A 19,010-nucleotide genomic window follows, 5' to 3' on the forward strand; every position below is an offset into this window, starting at 1 on the left:
CACTGACCCCATTTCCTCTCTGTCTATAGAGCATGTTAAACACTGACCCCATTTCCTCTCTGTCTACAGAGCATGTTAAACACTGACCCCATTTCCTCTCTGTCTATAGAGCATGTTAAACACTGACCCCATTTCCTCTCTGTCTATAGAGCATGTTAAACACTGACCCCATTTCCTCTCTGTCTACAGAGCATGTTAAACGCTGACCCCATTTCCTCTCTGTCTACAGAGCATGTTAAACACTGACCCCGTTTCCTCTCTGTCTACAGAGCATGTTAAACACTGACCCCATTTCCTCTCTGTCTATAGAGCATGTTAAACACTGACCCCATTTCCTCTCTGTCTATAGAGCATGTTAAACACTGACCCCATTTCCTCTCTGTCTACAGAGCATGTTAAACACTGACTCCATCTCCTCTCTGTCTATAGAGCATGTTAAACACTGACCCCATCTCCTCTGAAAACATATTGTAATTGTCTGTCTTCTCTGTCTGATGGAAGTTGTATTAAATCTCTCTGTTGATCCTACGAACATCCTACATGCCTCCTGTATCCTGTCCCTTTAGTCTGTGTCTGTTACGTGGTTCAGGTCATCTTGATGTATGGGCTGTATATAGTTGACCGAGTTAAAATATTGTACAGGAAGTTGTCAGGACACATTTCTGACACGCTGTGTTTTTTGATTTCAGCTAACAGAAACCAGTTGCCAGCCTTATATAGATGTAGCTAATTTAATCCTGTCTCCTCCTCCTCTTCCTCCTCCTCTCTCTTCCTCCATTCCTCCTCCTCACTCTCTTTCAGAGTTCTTCGGCAAGCCCCTCCCTCCCGTGGCCAACCGCCAACAACAACCTAACAGCGACACTCATGATGTCATATCCTAGCCCCTCCCCTCCACCGGGCTCCTCCTTCCTTACCTGATTGGTTTATCCATCCCCAAGCCCCACCTTCAATTCAAACAACATTATTTGTCCTCTTCAGGCATTTCTATTAGGCTTTGACCTGACCCCCCCTCACCACCCCCCCCCCCCCCAAAAAAAAATGACAGTTTCTTTGGTTTCTTTTCAAAGTACGTGCTGTGTAGAGGTCTACAGACTCCACCACCACCAGCCGAGATGACGCTCCCAAGACCAATGAACCAGCGCCACTGTCGGCCCCGAGCTCACAGGAATACGATGGGGGAGCGGACTGTCCAACCCTGGAGAGAGAGACTGGGTGGGCCCTGGAGAGAGAGACTGGGTGGGCCCTGGAGAGAGAGACTGGGTGGGCCCTGGAGAGAGAGACTGGGGATGACTGGGTGGGCTCTGGAGAGAGATGGAGGGTGACTGGGTGGGCCCTGCAGAGAGAGACTGGGGATGACTGGGTGGGCCCTGGAGAGAGAGACTGGGGATGACTGGGTGGGCCCTGGAGAGAGATGGAGGGTGACTGGGTGGGCCCTGCAGAGAGAGACTGGGGATGACTGGGTGGGCCCTGGAGAGAGAGACTGGGGATGACTGGGTGGGCCCTGGAGAGAGAGACTGGGTGGGCCCTGCAGAGAGAGACTGGGGATGACTGGGTGGGCCCTGGAGAGAGAGGGAGGGTGACTGGGTGGGCCCTGGAGAGAGAGGGAGGGTGACTGGGTGGGCCCTGGAGAGAGACTGGGTGGGCCCTGGAGAGAGACGGAGGGTGACTGGGTGGGCCCTGGAGAGAGACGGAGGATGACTGGGTGGGCCCTGGAGAGAGAGGGAGGGTGACTGGGTGGGCCCTGGAGAGAGACTGGGTGGGCCCTGGAGAGAGACGGAGGGTGACTGGGTGGGCCCTGGAGAGAGACGGAGGATGACTGGGTGGGCCCTGGAAAGAGAGACTGGGGATGACTGGGTGGGCTCTGGAGAGAGACAGAGGATGACTGGGTGGGCCCTGGAGAGAGACGGAGGATGACTGGGTGGGCCCTGAGAGAGAGGGTGACTGGATGGGCCCTGGAGTGAGAGGGAGGGTGACTGGGTGGGCCCTGGAGAGAGAGACTGGGGATGACTGGGTGGGCTCTGGAGAGAGATGGAGGGTGACTGGGTGGGCCCTGCAGAGAGAGACTGGGGATGACTGGGTGGGCCCTGGAGAGAGATGGAGGGTGACTGGGTGGGCCCTGGAGAGAGATGGAGGGTGACTGGGTGGGCCCTGGAGAGAGATGGAGGGTGACTGGGTGGGCCCTGCAGAGAGAGACTGGGGATGACTGGGTGGGCCCTGGAGAGAGAGACTGGGGATGACTGGGTGGGCCCTGGAGAGAGAGACTGGGTGGGCCCTGCAGAGAGAGACTGGGGATGACTGGGTGGGCCCTGGAGAGAGAGGGAGGGTGACTGGGTGGGCCCTGGAGAGAGAGGGAGGGTGACTGGGTGGGCCCTGGAGAGAGACTGGGTGGGCCCTGGAGAGAGACGGAGGGTGACTGGGTGGGCCCTGGAGAGAGACGGAGGATGACTGGGTGGGCCCTGGAGAGAGAGGGAGGGTGACTGGGTGGGCCCTGGAGAGAGACTGGGTGGGCCCTGGAGAGAGACGGAGGGTGACTGGGTGGGCCCTGGAGAGAGACGGAGGATGACTGGGTGGGCCCTGGAAAGAGAGGGAGGGTGACTGGGTGGGCCCTGGAGAGAGACAGAGGATGACTGGGTGGGCCCTGGAGAGAGACGGAGGATGACTGGGTGGGCCCTGAGAGAGAGGGTGACTGGATGGGCCCTGGAGTGAGAGGGAGGGTGACTGGGTGGGCCCTGGAGAGAGAGGGAGGGTGACTGGGTGGGCCCTGGAGACAGACGGAGGATGACTAGGTGGGCCCTGGAGAGAGACTGGGTGGGGATGACTGGCTGGGCCCTGAGAGAGACTGGGGATGACTAGGTGGACCCTGAGAGAGACGCTTGTTTCCATTGTGTGTTGCAAAACATTTTAGTACGATGTGTCCTAATGAATAGGACCATGTTGACGCTGAAGAACACAGCATTGTGTTAAACACAGACTGAGAAATAAATGCATATTGATATGGACTTTATGGATAGTTATATTTATATGTACGAATGTGTATATCACATATATATGTAATATATCTCACACACATAAGTATGTGGACACCCCTTCAAATGAGTGGATTCGGCTATTCCCGACGATTCATTGCTTCCAACTTTGTGGCAACAGTTTGGGGAAGGCCCTTTCCTGTTTCAGCATGACAATGAATTGGAACGCCGACTGTGAGCCAGGCCTTATCGCCCAACATCAGCGCCCGACCTCACTAATGATTTTGTGGAGGAATGGAAGCAAGTCCCCCTGCAGTAATGTTCCGACATCTAGTGGAAAGCCTTCCCAGAAGAGTGGAGGCTGTTATAGCAGCAACGTTCCAACATCTAGTGGAAAGCCTTCCCAGAAGAGTGGAGGCTGTTATAGCAGCAAGGGGGGGGTCCAACTCCATATTAAAGCCCATGATTTTGGAATGAGATATTTGATGAGCAAGTGTCCACATACTTTTGGTCATGTAGTGTGTGTGTGTATATATACACAAACACACTGAGTATGCAGAACATTAAGAACACCTATTCTTTCCGTGACACAGACTGACCAGGTGATCCCTTATTGATGTTAAATCCACTTCAATCAGTGTAGATGAAGAGGGGAGGAGACGGGTTTAAAGAAGGATTTTCAAGCCTTGAGACAATTGGCGACATGGATTGCGAATGTTACAAGACAAGCGTATTTTAATTGTATTTTTTTAACAGGGGATGGTAGTAAGAGCCAGTTGCACCCGTTTGTGTCAAGAACTGCAAAGATGCTGGTTTTTGTTGTTGTTTTTTTTCATGCTAAACAGTTTTCCTGTGTGTATCAAGAATGGTCCACCATCCAAACGACATCCAGCTAATTATGACACAACTGTGAGAACAGCATTGGAGTCGACATGGGGCCAGCGTCCCTGTGGAACGCTTTCCAAACCTTGTGAGGTCCCCGACCAATCCAGGCTGTTCTGATCGGGAGAGGGAGGGGGGGGGGGGGTACAACTCAATATTACTGTGTTCCTAATGTTTAGTATACTCGGTGTGTGTGTGTATGTGTGTGTGTATAACTTTGCATTGCAGTAATTTCATTGGTCTCATCCTGTTTTTAATCTGACTAAAACATCCTCCCTGGAGACTGAAACCTGTCCACCTTATTCCTACTTCCTGTTTTAATCTGACTAAAACATCCTCCCTGGAGACTGAAACCTGTCCACCTTATTCCTACTTCCTGTTTTAATCTGACTAAAACATCCTCCCTGGAGGCTGAAACCTGTCCACCTTATTCCTACTTCCTGTTTTAATCTGACTAAAACATCCTCCCTGGAGACTGAAACCTGTCCACCTTATTCCTACTTCCTGTTTTAATCTGACTAAAACATCCTCCCTGGAGGCTGAAACCTGTCCACCTTATTCCTACTTCCTGTTTTAATCTGACTAAAACATCCTCCCTGGAGGCTGAAACCTGTCCACCTTATTCCTACTTCCTGTTTTAATCTGACTAAAACATCCTCCCTGGAGACTGAAACCTGTCCACCTTATTCCTACTTCCTGTTTTAATCTGACTAAAACATCCTCCCTGGAGGCTGAAACCTGTCCACCTTATTCCTACTTCCTGTTTTAATCTGACTAAAACATCCTCCCTGGAGGCTGAAACCTGTCCACCTTATTCCTACTTCCTGTTTTAATCTGACTAAAGCATCCTCCCTGGAGGCTGAAACCTGTCCGCCTTATTGTTTAGTTCCTGTTTTAATCTGACTAAAACATCCTCCCTGGAGGCTGAAACCTGTCCACTTTATTCTTAGTTCCTGTTTTAATCTGACTAAAACATCCTCCCTGGAGGCTGAAACCTGTCCACTTTATTCTTAGTTCCTGTTTTAATCTGACTAAAACATCCTCCCTGGAGGCTGAAACCTGTCCACCTTATTCCTACTTCCTGTTTTAATCTGACTAAAACATCCTCCCTGGAGGCTGAAACCTGTCCACTTTATTCTTAGTTCCTGTTTTAATCTGACTAAAACATCCTCCCTGGAGGCTGAAACCTGTCCACCTTATTCCTACTTCCTGTTTTAATCTGACTAAAACATCCTCAACCTGTCCACCTTATTCCTACTTCCTGTTTTAATCTGACTAAAACATCCTCCCTGGAGGCTGAAACCTGTCCACCTTATTCCTACTTCCTGTTTTAATCTGACTAAAGCATCCTCCCTGGAGGCTGAAACCTGTCCACCTTATTGTTTAGTTCCTGTTTTAATCTGACTAAAACATCCTCCCTGGAGGCTGAAACCTGTCCACTTTATTCTTAGTTCCTGTTTTAATCTGACTAAAACATCCTCCCTGGAGGCTGAAACCTGTCCACCTTATTCCTACTTCCTGTTTTAATCTGACTAAAACATCCTCCCTGGAGGCTGAAACCTGTCCACTTTATTCTTAGTTCCTGTTTTAATCTGACTAAAACATCCTCCCTGGAGGCTGAAACCTGTCCACCTTATTCCTACTTCCTGTTTTAATCTGACTAAAACATTCTCAACCTGTCCACCTTATTCCTACTTCCTGTTTTAATCTGACTAAAACATCCTCCCTGGAGGCTGAAACCTGTCCACCTTATTCCTACTTCCTGTTTTAATCTGACTAAAACATCCTCAACCTGTCCACTTTATTCCTACTTCCTGTTTTAATCTGACTAAAACATCCTCCCTGGAGGCTGAAACCTGTCCACCTTATTCCTACTTCCTGTTTTAATCTGACTAAAACATCCTCCCTGGAGACTGAAACCTGTCCACCTTATTGTTTAGTCCCTGTTTTATTTTTTTCCCTGCTAATAATATCAGTATTATAGGGTGTACTGTCTGTGATAAAGACATCTTTCAATGCATCCTTAGTGCACTACATGATAAAGTAGTGCACTACATGATAAAGTAGTGCACTACATGATAAAGTAGTGCACTACATGATAAAGTAGTGCACTACATGATAAAGTAGTGCACTACATGACAAAGAAGTGCACTACATGACAAAGTCTACAGTCTGTTATAGTCACTACATACTGTACTCTACAGTCTGTTATAGTCACTACATACTGTACTCTACAGTCTGTTATAGTCACTACATACTGTACTCTACAGTCTGTTATAGTCACTACAAACTGTATTGCTGTTGTACATGAACTGGTACATCATAGTTCATTCACCTGGCTTTATACATGTAAATATCTATTACCTCTAAGCTCTGGTCCAGAGACTGACCCCGTTTCTACTCTGCATTGAGACTGACCCCGTTTCTACTCTGCATCGAGACCGACCCCATTTCTACTCTGCATAGAGACTGACCCCGTTTCTACTCTGCATAGAGACTGACCCCGTTTCTACTCTGCATAGAGACTGACCCCGTTTCTACACTGCATCGAGACTGACCCCGTTTCTACTCTGCATAGAGACTGACCCCGTTTCTACTCTGCATCGAGACTGACCCCGTTTCTACACTGCATCGAGACTGACCCCGTTTCTACTCTGCATAGAGACTGACCCCGTTTCTACTCTGCATAGAGACTGACCCTGTTTCTACTCTGCATAGAGACTGACCCCGTTTCTACTCTGCATAGAGACTGACCCCGTTTCTACTCTGCATAGAGACTGACCCTGTTTCTACTCTGCATAGAGACTGACCCCGTTTCTACTCTGCATAGAGACTGACCCCGTTTCTACACTCCATAGAGACTGACCCCGTTTCTACACTCCATAGAGACTGACCCCGTTTCTACTCTGCATAGAGACTGACCCCGTTTCTACTCTGCATAGACTGACCCCGTTTCTACTCCACCGAGACTGACCCCGTTTTTACACTGCATAGAGACTGACCCCGTTTCTACTCTGCATAGAGACTGACCCCGTTTCTACACTGCATAGAGACTGACCCCGTTTCTACACTGCATAGAGACTGACCCCGTTTCTACTCTGCATAGAGACTGCCCCTGTTTCTACTCTGCATAGAGACAGACCCCGTTTCTACTCTGCATAGAGACGGACCCCGTTTCTACTCTGCATCGAGACTGACCCCGTTTCTACACTGCATCGAGACTGACCCCGTTTCTACTCTGCATCGAGACTGACCCCGTTTCTACTCTGCATAGAGACTGACCCCGTTTCTACACTCCATAGAGACTGACCCCGTTTATTGTTTGACTGTAGGCCACACCTTACCATGTGAACGGGGTCACGGGGTCAGGGGGTCAGTCTTGTCCTGTATCACCTTACCATGTGAATGCATCTTGTACATTTCCATAACATGTTACTTTAGTCACACAGCTACATTCTTGGGATTTTATAGTCACATTTTCTACCTTGTGTAAATTTTTGTTATAAAATGCTAATAAATGCGTATATGGATTTGTACCCTTGTCTCTATTCCAAACTCTATTGGCCTCCACAATCACCCGGCTTCAACCCAATTTGAGATGGTTTGGGATGAGTTGGATCGCAGAGTGAAGGAAAAGCAGCCAACAAGTGCTCAGCATGTGTGGGAACACTTTCAAGACTGTTGGAAAAGCATTCCAGGTGAAGCTGGTTGAGAGAATGCCAAGAGTGTTCAAAGCTGTCATCAAGGCAAAGGGTGGCTACTTTGAAGAATCTCAAATATAAAATATATTTTTAATTTAACACTTTTTTTTTGGTAACTACAGGATATCATGTGTGTTATTTCATAGTTTTGATGTCTTCACTATTATTCTACAATGTATAAAATAGTCAAAATTAAAGAAAAACCCTTGAATGAGTAGGTGTATACGATTTGTACCCGTATCTATTCCAAAATCTTCGGGTCTCAATTTTGCTTGATGTTAGGGAGGGGAACTGAGTTTAAAATAGCCAAGGAGAAGGGGGTAAATTATAAGACACGGACACGTCTAAAGAAAAACACGAATGAAATTGACATTTCGGGGTCAACCGTTTGCTTAAATTTATTTAATTCTGATTTATTTATGAAATGTTTACACGTTTAGTCTCGGAAGAGTTATTTATTCTACAATGGAGACATTCTCAGTGGTCGACATGTCTGAGATTACTGTCGTGCAACTCCGTTATCGGTCCCGACCGTGGACAGGACCTGTCGAGAGAGGAGCGAACTGTTCCGACCGAACGGGTAAGGTTGGTTCATACGAATACACGAATAGGACCAGCAGACAATACGTTTGTGGGTTATTTGATTCTGCTATTAAACCATGACAAAATTCACTGTTGGTTATTTGATAAAATAAATTATTAGATTAGTTATACTTTTAGTTGCACACACGCACACACTCATCAGCCGTCGTCCTGTTTGAATCTAGACGTGTTCCTCAAACTCACAGGTTCTTTCCCGACCCGAGAAACAGAAACGGGTGTGTAAAGTCATATTGGACCGTTTTGACCAACAGTACGGTCAGGAACTTGGCCCCCTATGGCCGTCTGCAAGGTATGTACGCGTTCACCTCGTCCTCGTATCCTTTTATACAGTCTATGCAGCATTACGTGCCAATAACTATATTATAAATCGTTGTATTACTCTGAACTTAAATCGCATGGGAACTCTGTTGTAGTCTTGTTTCCCAAATGGCACCGTATTCCCCATAGGTCTTGGTCTACAGTTGTGCAGTGCATTCTGGAAGTATTCAGACCACATTGATTTTTTTACACATTTTGTTATGTTACAGCCTTATTCTAAAATGGCTCATCAATCTACACACAATACCACATGATGACATCACAATACCCCATAATGACATCACAATACCCCATGATGACATCACAATACCCCATGATGACAACACAATACCCCATGATGACATCACAATACCCCATGATGACAACACAATACCCCATGATGACATCACAATACCCCATGATGACATCACAATACCCCATGATGACAAAACAGGTTTAGACAGTTTTGCAAATGTATATAATAAAAAAAATAACAACAACCTGAAATCACATTTTTCCATAAGTATTCAGACCCTTTACTCAGTACTTTGTTGAAGCACCTTAGGCAGCGATTACAGCCTTGAGTCTTCTTGAGTATGACGCTACAGGCTTGGCACACCTGTATTTGGGGAGTTTCTCCCATTCCTCTCTGCAGATTCTCTCAAGCTCTGTCAGGTTGGATGGGGAACATCGTTGCACAGCTATTTTCAGGTCTCTCCAGAGATGTTTGATCGGGTTCAAGTCCGTGTTCCTGCTGGGACACTCAAGGACATTCAGAGACTTGTCCCGAAGCCACTCCTGCGTTGTCTTGGTTGTGTGCTTAGGGTCGTTGTCCTGTTGGAAGGTGAATCCCCCAGTCTGAGGTCCTGAGCGCTTTGGAGCAGGTTTTCATAAAGGATCTCTCTGTACTTTTCTCCGTTCATCTTTGCCTCGATCCTGACTAGTCTCCCAGTCCCTGCCTCTGAAAAACATCCACACAGCATGATACTGCCACCACCATGCTTCACCATAGGGATGGTGCCAGGTTTCCTCCAGACATGATGCTTGGCATTTAGGCCAAAGAGTTCAATATTGGTTCCATCAGACCAAACAATCTTGTTTGTCATGGTCTGAGTGTCCTTTAGGTGCCTTTTGGAAAACTCCAAGCGAGCTGTCATGTGCCTTTTACTGAGGAGTGGCTTCCGTCTGGCCACTCTACCATAAAGGCCTGATTGGTGGAGTGCTGCAGAGATGGTTGTCCTTCTAGAAAGTTCTCCCATCTCCAAAGAGGAACTCTGGAGCTCTGTTAGAGTGACCATCGGGTTCTTGGTCACCTCCCTGACAAAGGGAAAGGTGTTGTTGAACCCTGGGTGCTGGCAGTATGGAGTGATGCTCAACCTCTTCTCCTCTCCTCCGGTCTCCTACAGGGCTGTGTTGTTGAACCCTGGGTGCTGGCAGTATGGAGTGATGCTCAACCGTTTTGCTGCGGTGTCAGAGGTCAAACAACGCCTCCAAGGGCAAGGCTTCGTCAGTCTACTGCCCCACACGGACCTGCCTCTTAACTCCTCTCTCCCCCAGCCTCACCCTGCCTCTCCCACCCAGCCTAGCTCCATCCCTCACCCCGGTCCTCCTCCTCCCTCCCTGCAGTGTTTCATCCACCCCTCCCCAGTGCGTTACCCCTCTCCTCCTCACCGCCAGGGCCAGTTGAAACCCTACTACCTGATGAACGCTGCCTCCCTGCTGCCTGTCTTAGCCCTGGGGGTAGAGGAGGGGGACAGGGTCCTGGATCTCTGCTCTGCTCCTGGAGGGAAGGCCTTGGTTATACTACAGACTGCTGACCCAGGTCAGGACATGAGCATTACACTGTTAGGGTGTAGAGGAGGGGGACAGGGTCCTGGATCTCTGCTCTGCTCCTGGAGGAAAGGCCTTGGCTATACTACAGACTGCTGACCCAGGTCAGGAGCATTACACTGTTAGGGTGTAGGGGGTCAGGGTGTAGGGGGTCAGGGTGTAGGGGGTCAGGGTGTAGGGGCTAAGGGTGTAGGGGCTAAGGGTGTAGGGGCTAAGGGTGTAGGGGCTAAGGGTGTAGGGGCTAAGGGTGTAGGGGCTAAGTGGTTAGGGTGTAGGGGCTAAGGGTGTAGGGGGTTAGGGAGTAAGGGGGCTAATTAGGGTGTAGGGGCTAATTAGGGTGTAGGGGCTAATTAGGGTGTAGGGGGTTAGGGTGTAGAGGGTTAGGGTGTAGGGGCTAACCCCTTAAGGGTAGGACTGCTAACCCAGGTCCTGTTAAACTCATTAATGGGAACGGTTAACACCGTTATATTGATAACTTGAGTCAGTCTTATCTGTCGTTGTGTTCCAGCTCTGTTGTGTTGTAATGAAATGGACCCACACCGACGTGATTGGCTGGCCAAAACCCTGGAATCCTTCATCCCCCAATCGCTGAGCAGCACTGTCACCGTGTCCAATCAGGATGGACGGAACTTTGGGCAGAGTGAAGCCGGAATGTATGACAAGGTGAGGGAAGAAGACACAAGGGCTCCATCTCAGTGTGTCGTGCATCCTATCTCCTTACCTGCTTCCTTCCCATCCGTATCTATAGGAGACGCTCCATCTCAGTGTGTTGTGCATCCTATCTCCTTACCTGCTTCCTTCCCATCCGTATCTATAGGAGACGCTCCATCTCAGTGTGTCGTGCATCCTATCTCCTTACCTGCTTCCTTCCCATCTGTATTGGTAGGAGACGCTCCATCTCAGTGTGTCGTGCATCCTATCTCCTTACCTGCTTCCTTCCCATCCGTTTGGTAGGAGACGCTCCATCTCAGTGTGTCGTGCATCCTATCTCCTTACTTGCTTCCTTCCCATCCGTATCGTTTGGAGACGCTCCATCTCAGTGTGTCGTGCATCCTATCTCCTTACCTGCTTCCTTCCCATCCGTATTGGTAGGAGACGCTCCATCTGTGTGTCGTGCATCCTATCTCCTTACCTGCTTCCTTCCCATCCGTATTGGTAGGAGACGCTCCCTCTCAGTGCATCCTATCTCCTTACCTGCTTCCTTCCCATCCGTATTGGTAGGAGACGCTCCCTCTCAGTGCATCCTATCTCCTTACCTGCTTCCTTCCCATCCGTATCTATAGGAGACGCTCCCTCCCTTCAGACTGGTTTCTCCAATGGGTTTTAAGAAGGGGGCTAGGAGACAGGCTGCAAGGAGTCCTGGACTGAGGAAGAGCCATGTTAACCGGTTTTAATTTCTCTGAAGTGAGCGTCTCCGACCTGCAGTTACAGCAGGGGGCGCTCTTGTTCCTCTGAACGGTCATCAAATCAGATCCCGTTTATCTGGTCACATGCGCGTGGGTTTAGCAGATGTTGTTGCAGGTGTAGAGAAATGCCTGTAAATAACATAACAGCCCAGATCAGTGGAAAGACACACTGCAGCTATTCTGAACGTTTCCTGTTGAAGGACAATATGCCCGTATGAATACAGTAATGGACTCACACATAACGGTCCCATTTATCTTTGTTTGCAAAATAATAATAATAATAATAATTTTTTTTTAGACAAGTTAAAATCTCGATAGTGGTCTAAGGCACTGCATCTCCGTGCTAGAGGCGTCACTACAGACCCTGGTTCAATCCCGGGCTGTATCACAACCAGGCCGTGATCTGGAGTCCCATAGGGCGGCGCACAATCTATCTACTTCCTGTCACATGATCTCCTGGATGCCATGTTTGTCTCTGTGTACGGGTTGACATGGAGGTCTTTTATCTACTTCCTGTCACATGATCTCCTGGATGCCATGTGTGTCTCTGTGTACGGGTTATAGTCCTCGTTCTGCTCTGTATGTTTTGGGTTTTGACTTGTACACAAAGTATTGTTGTTGTTGTTGTTGCAGATTTCTGCAGAGTCTCAATAGATTTGGGGGTTTGGTCCCATTTTGGTTAGTGAGTGGACTCCAGATTTCTGCAGAGTCTCAATAGATTGGGGGTTTGGTCCCATTTTGGTTAGTGAGTGGACTCCAGATTTCTGCAGAGTCTCAATAGATTGGGGGTTTTTGTCCCATTTTGGTTAGTGAGTGGACTCCAGATTTCTGCAGAGTCTCAATAGATTGGGGGTTTGGTCCCATTTTGGTTAGTGAGTGGACTCCAGATTTCTGCAGAGTCTCAATAGATTGGGGGTTTTTGTCCCATTTTGGTTAGTGAGTGGACTCCAGATTTCTGCAGAGTCTCAATAGATTGGGGGTTTTTGTCCCATTTTGGTTAGTGAGTGGACTCCAGATTTCTGCAGAGTCTCAATAGATTGGGGGTTTTTGTCCCATTTTGGTTAGTGAGTGGACTCCAGATTTCTGCAGAGTCTCAATAGATTGGGGGTTTTTGTCCCATTTTGGTTAGTGAGTGGACTCCAGATTTCTGCAGAGTCTCAATAGATTGGGGGTTTGGTCCCATTTTGGTTAGTGAGTGGACTCCAGATTTCTGCAGAGTCTCAATAGATTGGGGGTTTTTGTCCCATTTTGGTTAGTGAGTGGACTCCAGATTTCTGCAGAGTCTCAATAGATTTGGGGGTTTGGTCCCATTTTGGTTAGTGAGTGGACTCCAGATTTCTGCAGAGTCTCAATAGATTGGGGGTTTGGTCCCATTTTGGTTAGTGAGTGGACTCCAGATTTCTGCAGAGTCTCAATAGATTGGGGGTTTGGTCCCATTTTGGTTAGTGAGTGGACTCCAGATTTCTGCAGAGTCTCAATAGATTGGGGGTTTTTGTCCCATTTTGGTTAGTGAGTGGACTCTAGATTTCTACAGAGTCTCAATAGATTGGGGGTTTGGTCCCATTTTGGTTAGTGAGTGGACTCCAGATTTCTGCAGAGTCTCAATAGATTGGGGGTTTTGTCCCATTTTGGTTAGTGAGTGGACTCCAGATTTCTGCAGAGTCTCAATAGATTGGGGTTTTTTGTCCCATTTTGGTTAGTGAGTGGACTCCAGATTTCTGCAGAGTCTCAATAGATTGGGGGTTTGGTCCCATTTTGGTTAGTGAGTGGACTCCAGATTTCTGCAGAGTCTCAATAGATTGGGGGTTTTTGTCCCATTTTGGTTAGTGAGTGGACTCCAGATTTCTGCAGAGTCTCAATAGATTGGGGGTTTTGTCCCATTTTGGTTAGTGAGAGGACTCCAGATTTCTGCAGTCTCAATAGATTGGGGGTTTTGTCCCATTTTGGTTAGTGAGTGGACTCCAGATTTCTGCAGAGTCTCAATAGATTGGGGGTTTTTGTCCCATTTTGGTTAGTGAGTGGACTCCAGATTTCTGCAGAGTCTCAATAGATTGGGGGTTTGGTCCCATTTTGGTTAGTGAGTGGACTCCAGATTTCTGCAGAGTCTCAATAGATTGGGGGTTTTTGTCCCATTTTGGTTAGTGAGTGGACTCCAGATTTCTGCAGAGTCTCAATAGATTGGGGGTTTTGTCCCATTTTGGTTAGTGAGTGGACTCCAGATTTCTGCAGAGTCTCAATAGATTGGGGGTTTTGTCCCATTTTGGTTAGTGAGTGGACTCCAGATTTCTGCAGAGTCTCAATAGATTGGGGGTTTGGTCCCATTTTGGTTAGTGAGTGGACTCCAGATTTCTGCAGAGTCTCAATAGATTGGGGGTTTTTGTCCCATTTTGGTTAGTGAGTGGACTCCAGATTTCTGCAGAGTCTCAATAGATTGGGGGTTTTTGTCCCATTTTGGTTAGTGAGTGGACTCCAGATTTCTGCAGAGTCTCAATAGATTGGGGGTTTGGTCCCATTTTGGTTAGTGAGTGGACTCCAGATTTCTGCAGAGTCTCAATAGATTGGGGGTTTGGTCCCATTTTGGTTAGTGAGTGGACTCCAGATTTCTGCAGAGTCTCAATAGATTGGGGGTTTTTGTCCCATTTTGGTTAGTGAGTGGACTCCAGATTTCTGCAGAGTCTCAATAGATTGGGGGTTTGGTCCCATTTTGGTTAGTGAGTGGACTCCAGATTTCTGCAGAGTCTCAATAGATTGGGGTTTTTGTCCCATTTTGGTTAGTGAGTGGACTCCAGATTTCTGCAGAGTCTCAATAGATTGGGGGTTTGGTCCCATTTTGGTTAGTGAGTGGACTCCAGATTTCTGCAGAGTCTCAATAGATTGGGGGTTTTGTCCCATTTTGGTTAGTGAGTGGACTCCAGATTTCACAACCACAGAGGGAAAATCAGTTTTGCCAGATCCTAATTGGGAGGTTGAGTTTTCAAGTTCCATTTCGATGGCATAGAAGATGTTTCACAGCCTTTTTTAATTTAACTAGACAAGTCAGTTAAAACAAGTTCTTATTTACAATTACGGCCTAGGAACAGTGGGTTAACTGGCCTAGGAACAGTGGGTTAACTGGTCTAGGAACAGTCGGTTAACTGGTCTAGTGGGTTAACTGGTCTAGGAACAGTGGGTTAACTGGTCTAGGAACAGTGGGTTAACTGGTCTAGGAACAGTGGGTTAACTGGTCTAGGAACAGTGGGTTAACTGGTCTAGGAACAGTGGGTTAACTGGTCTAGGAACAGTGGGTTAACTGGTCTAGGAACAGTGGGTTAACTGGTCTAGGAACAGTGGGTTAACTGGTCTAGGAACAGTGGGTTAACTGGTCTAGGAACAGTGGGTTAACTGCAGTGTTGATGTTTATGCCGAGGTAGGTATAATTATTTGTGTGCTCTGTCTCCCTCCCCTCTCTTCACTCCCCCCTGCCTCTCTTCCTCTCTCCCCCTGCCTCTCTTTCTCTCTCCCCCTGCCTCTCTTTCTCTCGCTCCGCCCTGCCTCTGTCTCTTATCTCCTCTCCCACAGAGGGCTATAGGATTAGCTCTTGTTCTCCTCTGTGGCACTCATTAGCGTTGTCTCACTGACTGGAGAGGCCCTGTGGAGGAGAGGAGCCCACGCCTCTACCCACCGGAGGAAAACCCATCCTATCTCATCCCCCCTCAGCAGCTAGCATCACACGTCACTTAGCATCACATAGAGACTCTACATTACAGTCATCCTCTCTCTGCTCTGTTCTCTCTCTCTCTTCTCTCTCTGTTGCTCTCTTCTCTCTCTCCTCTTTTCTCTCCTCTGTTCTCTCCTCTTTTCTCTCCTCTCTTTTCTCTTTCCTCTGTTCTCTCCTCTGTTCTCTCTCTCTCTCTCTCTCTCTCTCTCTCTGTTGCTCTGTTCTGTTCTCTGTTCTCTCTCCTCTGTTCTCTCCTCTCCCCTCTGTTCTCTCCTCTCTGTTCTCTCTCCTCTCTGTTCTCTCTCCTCTCTGTTCTCTCTTTTCTCTCTCCTCTGTTCTATTCTCTCCTCTCTGTTCTCTCCTCTCCTCTCTGTTCTCTCTCCTCTGTTCTCTCTTCTCCCTCTCTCCTTCCTCCCTCCCAGGTTCTGCTGGATGCTCCATGTTCTAATGATCGTAGCTGGCTGTTCTCTGGACCAGGAGGGGAGCAGCATGGAGCTGGGAGGCTGAGGGAGAGGGCCAGGCTGCCCACACTACAGACACAACTGCTCAGGTATGAATTCATGCTTTAATTATGAAATCAGCTTGGCAATATACAGACATACCTGGCCTACATACAGACATACCTGGCCTACATACAGACATACCTGGCCTACATACAGACATACCTGGCCTACATACAGACATATCTGGTCTACATCCAGACATACCTGGCCTACATACAGACATACCTGGCCTACATACAGACATACCTGGCCTACATACAGACATACCTGGCCTACTTACAGACATACCTGGCCTACATACAGAAATACCTGGCCTACATACAGAAATACCTGGCCTACATACAGACATACCTGTCCCTTTTCCACTGGGGTTTTACACCAGAGTTTTGTGTTTCTACTTCTGAGGCCGGGGGTGTAAAAACAGTCCTGGGCCAGGCCTATGTTGACCTTTAACCTGAAATCAATCCACAGCCCTCTCCTCCAGCTGCTACTGATCTGTCTCATCACATCCTGTCTGTTCCCCAGGTCTGCGCTGGCTGCGTTGCGTCCGGGGGGCGTGGCCGTCTACTCCACCTGCACATTGTCCCGCTCTGAGAACCAGGAAGTGGTGGAGGCGGTCCTAAACACCTGTCCAGGGGTGGAGCTTCAAGACCTGGAGGAGGAGCTAGCCCTTCCGCTCCAGGAACACTTCACCTTCACCCCGTTAGGCCACACCCCCTCGTTAGGCCTCCTTGTGGTTCCACAGCAGGGTCAGACCTGGGGGCCCATGTTCCTGTCGCGCATCAAGAGGATTCACTGATTGGTTGATTGACTCGCTGACTTCCTGTCACGCATTAAGAGGACTCGCTGACTTCCTGTCACGTATCAAGAGGACGAACTGACTGAGCATGTCAGACGCTGAGGCTGGTCTTCGATGGATTCCACAATGCAACATGTTTTCATGTGACGGCTACTGCTAACGAGCTAACTCTCTAGGGCTGTGTTCCAAATGCCACTCTATATATAGCACACACAAGTAGTGCACTATTTAGGGAATAGGGTGCTATTTAGGAAGCACCCTTTGTCTCACACGCTCTTTGCCCATGTTCCTATCTGGCATCAAGAAGACCCACTGAACTCCTAAAGAAAGGTTACATAAAGAATAAATCCCAATGACCTCTGAATACCCACAACAGTTGTTGATACAAAGAAGCAGTGGCGGCTGCTGATTGGCTGAATACCCGAGGTGCATTATGGTTTGAATTGTCAACAAAGCAGCATGACAGAAATATGAGGCCAAGTTTTCAAACTACCTGTAGTTTCTTTGAGAATATATATATATAGACACAATACTTATTTTCAATCATAATTTGCAAATAAATTCATTAAAAATCCTACAATGTGATTTTCTGGATTTTTTTCTCATTTTGTCTGTCATAGTTGAAGTGTACCTATGATGAAAATTACAGGCCTCTCTCATCTTTTTAAGTGGGAGAACTTGCACAATTGGTGGCTGACTAAATACTTTTAGTCTGTTTCACCTGTGAGCTGGAGTGATGTTCTATCTGTGGTATGTGAGCTGTGTGGAGAGACTGTTATAGCCTGGTAGACCCCAACCTGCTATAGCCTGGTAGACCCCAACCTGCTATAGCCTGGTAGACCCCAACCTGTTATAGCCTGGTAGACCACAACCTGCTATAGTTGGTTTGGTATGTGAGATGTGTGGAGAGACTGTTATAGCCTGGTAGGTATTTGAGCTGTGTGGGGAGACTGTTATAGCCTGGTAGGTATTTGAGCTGTGTGGGGAGACTGTTATAGCCTGGTAGACCCCAACCTGTTATAGTAGGCCTGATTCAGGCGTAGGTTTTGATTCCTATTCTAAGCTGTATGTTGAGTCTGTTCCTGTTGTAAATACCTTGGTAGATTGTGTAAATATTGATCAGATTTCTTCATTCACCTGGAACCACCTTTCAGTGTTAATGAACGGGTCACTATTTAGCACCTGGAACCACCTTTCAGTGTTAATGAACGGGTCACTATTTAGCACCTGATCCTGAGCATCACTGTTAATGAACGGGTCACTATTTAGCACCTAATCATCACTGTTAATGAACGGGTCACTATTTAGCACCTGATCCTGATCATCAGTGTTAATGAATGGGTCACTATTTAGCACCTGATCCTGCTGATCACTGTTAATGAACGGGTCACTATTTAGCACCTGATCCTGCTGATCACTGTTAATGAACGGGTCACTATTTAGCACCTGATCCTGCTGATCACTGTTAATGAACGGGTCACTATTTAGCACCTGATCCTGCTGATCACTGTTAATGAACTGGTCACTATTTAGCACCTGATTCTGCTGATCACTGTTAATGAACGGGTCACTATTTAGCACCTGATCCTGATCATCACTGTTAATGAACAGGTCACTATTTAGCACCTGATCCTGCTGATCACTGTTAATGAACGGGTCACTATTTAGCACCTGATCCTGATCATCACTGTTAATGAACGGGTCACTATTTAGCACCTGATCCTGCTGATCACTGTTAATGAACGGGTCACTATTTAGCACCTGATCCTGATCATCACTGTTAATGAACGGGTCACTATTTAGCACCTGATCCTGCTGATCACTGTTAATGAACGGGTCACTATTTAGCACCTGATCCTGATCATCACTGTTAATGAACGGGTCACTATTTAGCACCTGATCCTGCTGATCACTGTTAATGAACGGGTCACTATTTAGCACCTGATCCTGATCATCACTGTTAATGAACGGGTCACTATTTAGCACCTGATCCTGCTGATCACTGTTAATGAACGGGTCACTATTTAGCACCTGATGCTGATCATCACTGTTAATGAACGGGTCACTATTTAGCACCTGACCCTGCTGACCACTGTTAATGAACGGGTCACTATTTAGCACCTGATCCTGATCATCACTGTTAATGAACGGGTCACTATTTAGCACCTGATCCTGATCATCACTGTTAATGAACGGGTCACTATTTAGCACCTGATCCTGCTCATCACTGTTAATGAACGGGTCACTATTTAGCACCTGATCCTGATCATCACTGTTAATGAACGGGTCACTATTTAGCACCTGATCCTGCTGATCACTGTTAATG

General features: G+C 47.5%; 2 protein-coding genes across 25 annotated transcripts in view; both read left to right on the forward strand.

Annotated features, from left to right (window-relative positions):
* Positions 1 to 7,384, forward strand: part of LOC110510643 (ADP-ribosylation factor-like protein 13B) — a 50,662-nt gene extending 43,278 nt beyond the window's left edge. For 4 of the 6 annotated variants that reach the window (XM_090206888.1, XM_090206891.1, XM_090206887.1 and 1 more), the window contains one exon: positions 802 to 7,384. In XM_090206888.1, the coding sequence (XP_090063014.1) occupies positions 802 to 881 (80 nt within the window). In that variant the 3' untranslated portion in view covers positions 882 to 7,384. The remainder of the gene's footprint in view (positions 1 to 801) is intronic. The other 2 variants (XM_090206890.1, XM_090206889.1) reach the window with 1 other exon arrangement.
* A 372-nt stretch (positions 7,385 to 7,756) lies between these two features.
* On the forward strand, positions 7,757 to 17,261 carry nsun3 (NOP2/Sun RNA methyltransferase 3). 19 transcript variants are annotated; one of them, XR_016488216.1, is made up of 6 exons: positions 7,757 to 8,129; positions 8,317 to 8,445; positions 9,782 to 10,383; positions 10,788 to 10,942; positions 15,244 to 15,932; positions 16,411 to 17,261. XR_016488216.1 is itself a non-coding variant. In XM_090206875.1 (6 exons), exons 1-6 carry the CDS (start codon positions 7,974 to 7,976, stop codon positions 16,682 to 16,684), a joined length of 1,332 nt encoding a protein of 443 aa, XP_090063001.1. In that variant the 5' UTR covers positions 7,757 to 7,973; the 3' UTR covers positions 16,685 to 17,261. The 19 variants fall into 19 exon arrangements, 11 of the variants coding, with proteins under 11 accessions (XP_090063001.1, XP_090063006.1, XP_090063008.1 ...); XR_016488217.1 differs by having other exon boundaries at positions 15,805 to 15,932; XR_016488214.1 differs by having other exon boundaries at positions 9,782 to 10,271.
* The last annotated feature ends 1,749 nt before the right edge of the window (positions 17,262 to 19,010 follow it).

This window comes from Oncorhynchus mykiss, chromosome 18 (assembly GCF_057628025.1).
Source record: "Oncorhynchus mykiss isolate SJ-2025 chromosome 18, ASM5762802v1, whole genome shotgun sequence".
Lineage (NCBI taxonomy): Eukaryota > Metazoa > Chordata > Actinopteri > Salmoniformes > Salmonidae > Oncorhynchus > Oncorhynchus mykiss.

Excerpts from the sequence above, each read along its gene's own strand:
- nsun3 (XM_090206875.1), top strand. The coding sequence starts at position 7,974 with ATGTTTACACGTTTAGTCTCGGAAGAGTTATTTATTCTACAATGGAGA. Across the intron at positions 8,130-8,316 it reads GAACTGTTCCGACCGAACGG|ACGTGTTCCTCAAACTCACA; the intron begins GTAAGGTTGGTT and ends GTTTGAATCTAG. Across the intron at positions 10,943-15,804 it reads AAGCCGGAATGTATGACAAG|GTTCTGCTGGATGCTCCATG; the intron begins GTGAGGGAAGAA and ends CCTCCCTCCCAG.